The 7500-nt window shown below is 39.3% G+C and overlaps 1 protein-coding gene across 1 annotated transcript in view; it reads right to left on the reverse strand.

Annotated features, from left to right (window-relative positions):
* Positions 1–7500, reverse strand: part of LOC143285604 (b(0,+)-type amino acid transporter 1-like) — a 21223-nt gene that overhangs the window by 2079 nt on the left and 11644 nt on the right. Inside the window, exons 8-9 of the mRNA XM_076592999.1 lie at positions 6509–6612; positions 5391–5487 (exon numbers count right to left, since the gene is read on the reverse strand). Coding sequence (XP_076449114.1) covers positions 5391–5487; positions 6509–6612 — 201 coding nt within the window. The remainder of the gene's footprint in view (positions 1–5390; positions 5488–6508; positions 6613–7500) is intronic.

A 7500-nucleotide genomic window follows, 5' to 3' on the forward strand; every position in this document is an offset into this window, starting at 1 on the left:
TTACTCGTTCGTTTTTCTCTTTGATATTTGCTGGCAGGCATTTTGAGTGAGCCGAAAGAGAATTTTCTGTATTGATTGAAGCAGACAATAAAGTGTTTTTGAATCTGAATTGAATTGAACTGAATTGACCATTGGGAACATGTATGCTTACAGTTTTCGTTTTGGTGGGGACGTGATGAAATTAATGATGCTGTATTTCCGGCCAAACAGCCGTGTGTGTAGATAATGTAATAACAATAATAATAATAACAATGGTATTTATATAGCGCACAACACAACACAACAAAACGCAACGCAACACAACACAACGCAACGCAACACAACACAACAAAACGCAACGCATTACAACACAACACAACACAATACAATACAATACAATACAATACAATACATATTCCACTCTCCTCCTCCCTGGTTTCCCTCAACTCACCATTCACCTCTTTCGGCCTCCCCTACCTCAGTATCAAGCGATACCATTCAAATGTGAAAATTAACACTTCAACACAAAAAATGTCTACAATCACCTGTATATGTGACGGGACATTAAACAAATGACACAATACAATACAATACAATGCAATGCAATACAGTACAATACAATACAATACAATGCAATACAATACAAACACATGGACCGATAATCATAAACAGAAGCATATAACTCACACGCACGAGCATTCTCGCACACACATACATGCATATATGCGCATTGGTGCACACGTGCCTCCTCCCTCAAATGAATCCCATCTGGCCCCCCTCCGTCCTCTCTCTCTCTTTCTCTCTCTCCACACACACACACACACACACACACACACACACACACACACACACACACACACACACACACACACACACACACACACACACACTATAAAACAACAACAACAACAATACGATACAATACAAACATGTGGACTGATAACCATAACCAGAAGCATAATTATAACTCACACGCAAGTGCACTCTTGTCACCCTTGTCCCCACACATTCATAGACACATATACACTAAAGAAAATAAATGAAAAACTAAAAAAAAATAAATAAAAAAGAAGAGAAAGAGAGAGAGAGAGAGAGAGAGAGAGAGAGAGAGAGAGAGAGAGAGAGTCAAAGTCAAAGTCAAGTCAAAGTCAAAAAAATGTTTTAATTGTCAGGCCTCTGGCCCATAACAACAGGAGTCACAGCAAAATGTAGTATGCAACATGTGTTCATTTACATATCATTAAGGCATTTTTTCCTCAAAGTTAGTGCTTTATAGATATACATTGACAGTTTCCAGATTGTTTCAGAATTTTCGCTAGCTAAGATAGAAGAGAGTCTGGACAATGATGGGCTTCTGAAGTATTTAAGCGGTATTAATTCGTGTCTCAAGTCCGTATATTTAGGACATACAAACAGAAAGTGTATTTCATTTTCAATCGTGTTGGAGCAAAAAGGGCAGCAACTCTCAGCTTTATTCAAATTTGGCTTGTACTGTAAATAACTATGTTTAATTGGAGACATACCCATTCTAAACTTAGCAAGGCAATTTCGAAAGTTAACATTCCTGAGCTGATATATATAAGCTTTAGGAGTTATAGTTTGGTTGAAGCTTGCATACATTTGAAAGAAATCGTGACCTTCGAGTGCAGTATGCCATTCTTGAGTGGAAGAATCAATTAGTCTCTGTTTGAATTCTGAAAGAAGTATTTCAGCATTCCCCACACCTTGTACTTCCCAAACAAAGCCAAATCCATACATATATAAAACATTACGAACACGACACGCCCATGTAACATAATTTTGACTTTGCAGAGATAATAACATATAATAGGCTTTTTTTGTATATCTGTTTTCGTTCATACATACTATTCGAAGCCAAAACTTAATGCATCTTACATAAGCATTGATAAAAAGTGGGTATCTTCCTGTTTCTCCGTATACCAAGTGTCTAGGTGACTTTGGACTCACACCCAAAAAACGTTTCAATGCTGTTAAGTGAATTCTTTCAGTGTATTCTTGATCAGCAGTTAAACCCCATATTTCAGACCCGTACATCAGTATTGGCTGTATCTGACAATCAAACATCTTAAAGAATACCTGTGGTGAATGTTCTCCAATGGACCAAAGTACTTTTATTATTGCTGACACTCCTTTCCTTGCTCGATCTGCGAGGTCTTTAAGAGAATGAGAGAACGTAAGTCTTGTGGACAGATAAATTCCGAGGTATTTATACATGTTAATAGTTTGCAATGTTTCATTTCCAAATGACCATCTTTCTGCTAAAGATAAATGCCCACCATTTCTAAAAACAACTACATTTGATTTATCTAAATTAACAACTAGATCAAGTCGTTCTGATGTTCTGTATAACACATTCAACTGATTTTGGAGACCAATAACGCTATCAGAGAATAAAACAACATCATCTGCGAAAAGAAGAATAAATAACTCAATAAAGTCTGGCGACAGCTGAATGCTATGCCTGCCACTTCGAAGAATATCTTTTGTTAATTCATTAATTAATAGTGAAAAAAGAACTGGTGAACAAGCCTCCCCTTGTTTCAAACCGCGTGGACACAGAAAAGCTTCAGTTACGTCACCACCCGTGCGAACTCTTGCACTGACAACTTTATATATACTTTTCAGGGCCTTTAGAACCTTACCGTTTATACCATTCTCATGCAGTATTTTCCATAATTTGTCCCTACACACTGAGTCGAAGGCTTTCCGAAAATCAATGAAGGCTACATATAATTTTCTATGTCTTACTAATTGTTTCTGTATCATAGCTACAAGGGTGAAAATGTGATCGAATGTGCTGTGACCTTCCCTAAAGCCTGCTTGTTCCTCCCCAATAATGTTATTGTCTTCTATCCATTGTGTGATGCGTTTGTTCAAAATAAAGCTGTACAACTTGCTAGAAATATTCAACAGTGATATACCTCTATAATTATCAGCATTATTCAAGTCACCTTTCTTATGTAGTGGCTGTATAATTGATAGACACCACTCATCAGGAAATAAACCGCGATCAAAAAGAAAATTAAAGAACTTAACAAGAAAAGGTGTGATTTGTTCTGAACTGTTCTTAAAGAATTCTCCTATCAAGCCATCTGGTCCTGCTGCCTTATTGCGTTTTAATGCTTTGATTGCATCCCGAACCTCATCTGCCGAAATAGACCCATTTAAAGTTTCACAGTTATCAGTTTCATTCGCGGTATCCGTGTCGTTCTGATTACTATAATTCTCTGTTGGAACACTTTCAAGATAACTAAAAACATTTTTAAAGTGATCGTACCATTCTCCACTGCTGATAGTAGTGTGCACTCCGGCCCTTGGGCGTACAGCGCGAATGGTGTCCCAAAACTTCTTTGGGTTATTTAAATTATTCTGTAGAATATTAACTGTATTCTCTTTGTGTGATCGTTTCTTTTGTCTTAGAAGCTCTTTATATTCTCTTCTTTTTTGTGCGTATGTGTTTCTGTCGTCATCGAGTTCTTTCTTGCTTTGCATGTATGTATTGTCATTGTTTGAAAAACGAGTTTTACCAATTTTTCTTAAACTCTGACGGAGTGATTTCCTTTCTTGTCTACATTCTTTATCAAACCATATATGCTGTTTTTCGTTTCCAATTACAACTGTTTTTTTCATACACTCGCCAGCATGGCTCAGATATTCATTAAACAAATAAAGTGCTTCATTAAAGTTACTTTCGATCGAAGCTGTGGCTCTGCACAGTAAATCTTTTGCGTAATCAGAGTGTATCCTACACATAAACTCGGTTTGCTTTTCTTCATACCACTTATACTTCACGAATGAAAATGACTTAGGCACATCTTTTTTCAAGCTAATTTCACTAGTAGTTTTCATGTACAAATCTACAGGTAGATGTTTAGATTCAATCATTGGTAAAACATTCATTCTTATGCATCTTGATAGTAAACTGCGAGAAACAATAAAATAGTCTACAACACTACAACCAGTTTGTGACACATATGTGAAAGTATCTGGAAAGTGTAAAGGCTGCAAGCCATTCATTATCAACAAATTGAAATCTTGACATACATCAATAAGAAGTCTCCCAAAGGAATTGACACTTAAGTCACTAGAATGTCTACTGGTTTCGTTATTAGTTTCACTGTATTCAGTTCTCATTTCATGGATCTCTGCAACTGGGTCAATGCCTGGTGTGTTCAGAGAGCCTGTTCTCGAATTGAAATCCCCACATAGGATAAGCGGGATATCACCATAGTCCCGTGCTAAATCGAATAGAAGTGCTTCGAGCAGTGTAATTCCATTATATATTTCAGTTTCTTCATAGTAAGGTGAGTTCTCAGGGGGTATGTATATTCCTACTAACAAACAATCAGTGGATGTTCCAAGAAGCTTATGAGATAGTTTCAGTACGATTACGTTATCGAATTCCATTTCAATTTGCTCAGCGTACTTACTTAAATCTCTACGTGCAAACATTGCAACACCCCCAGAAAGACGACCGTGAATACTGTCTGACACTTTCACACCAGGGGATACAAAAGGAATGTGAGTTTGTATGAATGATTCTGGAACTGACTGTGCAAAGGTTTCAACTAAAAGGACAAAATGATATTGAAAAACAAATGATGAGAAATCAAGTTCGTTTGTCATTGAAAATAACCCTTCAACATTGTATGTGAGAAAAGACAAAACAGAGTCACGTGCACATTCAGTCTGCTTATCAAATAAACATGGACCATGATGAGATTGCACATCTAAATTATCTGCATTCAGAGTAATGTTCGATTGACCTGGGCCTTGACCTGCTCGTTATTTATTATTCTCGGTATTTTGGTCACTGTTTTTTTGCCAGCTACCAGAGGGCACAGATTTTGATGTGTCCATTTTCCAGTCACTTGGCAGAGTACTCTGCTGTGAGGCGGAACGAGTACGGGTCATCACCGGCGAGCACTGATAAAGAGTGTTTTCAGCCCTGTTCACTCTTCCAGAGAGAGAGAGAGAGAGAGAGAGAGAGAGAGAGAGAGAGAGAGAGAGAGAGAGAGAGAGAGAGAGAGAGAGAGAACAAACGAACGAACGAACGAATCTTTTTTAATTAGGGAAGTGGAATAAGCATGTATATGCTTTTTTTTACATCCAGCCCTCAGGGCAAAGAGAAATGAAATAAAAATGTTCACAAGATAACAAAAGGTTATAGAAATACATACATGGCATTCAAATACACTCAACTGCACAGTAAGCATTTACATGTACATAATCATGATACCTGCATTCATGACAATAATGTATATGAATATAGTAATGAGAGAGAGATGAGAGAGAGAGAGAGAGAGAGAGAGAGAGAGAGAAAGAGAGAGAGAATCTGCAAAAGGAGCCGAGATATCAAATCAACACATGGATTACACACACACACTCACCGAGAACACCAACGATGGAATCGGAGTGTAGTTCAAACAGTGGACGTATGACAGCACCTCTGGCATGTTCCCATGGCGACCAGCGGCGATTAATACTCTGTCAATCAATCAATCCATCCATCAATCAATCAATCAATCAATCGATCCATCTATACATCCTCCATCCATAAATCAGTCAAGCAACCAATCAAGCAATCAGTCAATTATCTGCTTTCGTGGGCTGCAACTCCCATGTTCACTCGTCTATACACGTGTGGGCTTCACGTGTATGACCGGTTTTACCGCGCCATGTAGGCAGCCACGCTCCGTTTTCGAAAGTGATCCATCCATCCATCCATCCGTCAATGTTAACTCACAAAACTGATCCACATATATCTCTGAGTTAGCTTTTTCTTCAGTGAATTCCCTCCAAAAGAAGGGAGAATCAGCATCATTGGGCGTGATCCCCGTAGAGATGGCCCTAACTGACAGCTAGATTTTAGCTGCAGCTTCATCTTCAATGCCACCCAACCAAACATTAGCATCATCATAATGTCAATGCGAACCCAGTGGCAAATTTTCTCACGCTTCTTTATTTCATTTCTTTTCGTTTGTCGACTTTGGGGACGCGCGCGCCCGCGTGCGTGCGTGTTTGCGGGTGTGTGTGTGTGTGTGTGTGTGTGTGTGTGTGTGTGTGTGTGTGTGTGTGTGTGTGTGTGTGTGTGTGTGTGTGTGTGTGTGTGTGTATGAGTATGTGTTTGTTTGTTTGTTTGTGTGTCAGTATCTGTCTGTGTTTATGTGCGCGTGTTTGAGCACGTCCACGCGTGTGTTTTGTTTCACGTGTACACAGAAGAAGAAAAGACACAGGATACTGACAGACACTGACCTTGACCCCCAACAAAGGCTGCTCCATTGGCGGCCCCGAAAGTGGTGACCATGACAGACACTGACCTTGACCCCAACAAAGGCTGCTCCATTGGCGGCCCCGAAAGTGGTGACAATGACACACTGACCTTGACCCCAAGAAAGGCTGCTCAAATGGCGGCCCCGAAAGTGGTGACCATGACACACTGACCTTGACCCCAACAAAGGCTGCTCCATTGACGGCCACGAAAGTGGTGACCATGACAGGCACTGACCTGACCCCAACAAAGGCTGCTCCATTGGCGGCCCCGAAAGTGGTGATCATGACAGAGACGGGCATCAGGAGGGCTGCATATCCTAGCACCTTGTCTCCCCATGTCTGTGCCCACAGAAAAAAAAAAGAAAAAGAAAAAAAGAAAAAAATTACGATGCGTCCTTGTGTATACAACAACAACTACTACTATTTTATTTTTATATAGCGCTATAATACAAGCATAAGCAAGCTCTAAGTGCTTTACAATCCAGTACCTAAACTGAAACAAGAAAGCATATAAAAACTAGAAGAAACATAAAATAGAATCATTAATATTATAAAAACACAATGCATAAAACTCACAAACTAACATACTCTCAATACTACAACTGTTACACTCGAACACTCAGACAATCACACACACACACACACACACACACACACACACACACACACACACACACACACACACACACACACACATGATTAAACGGCTGAGATAACAGCAATTTTCACTTAAAATACATACACGTAAAAAGGAGTATAATTGTAATCTGCATGCCATAGATTTTGTAAAAATTGTAAAATAAGGTTTTGGATAGAAAAGGTAAAAGGGGTAAAAATCGGGTCATTCTCCCTTTCGAACCACACCACCACCATCCATCTACCCACCCCCATTGTCTCTACTCACCCATCACACACACTCACATTGCCATAGGCCTGGGACAACAGCACTATTTGAGTTATGACAAGTATTTTTTAAAGAGATAAGTTTTAAGATTTGCTTTGATGAGTTGTTTGTCTGATAGCAATAGGCAGAGAATTCCAAGTTGTTGGGCCGAAGACGGAAAATGACCTCTTTCCACAGGAGTTAAGTAAGTATCGGGGGACAGTTAGCTGGGAGGAATCAAGAGATCTCAATGTTCTGTTTGGCAAGTACGGGTTAACAAGCTCAGAAATATATGAGGGTGTAGTTGTGTTGTGTTGTGTTGTGTTGTGGTTGTGTTTTGTTTC

The sequence above is a fragment of the Babylonia areolata genome, chromosome 9, assembly GCF_041734735.1.
Source record: "Babylonia areolata isolate BAREFJ2019XMU chromosome 9, ASM4173473v1, whole genome shotgun sequence".
NCBI lineage: Eukaryota > Metazoa > Mollusca > Gastropoda > Neogastropoda > Buccinidae > Babylonia > Babylonia areolata.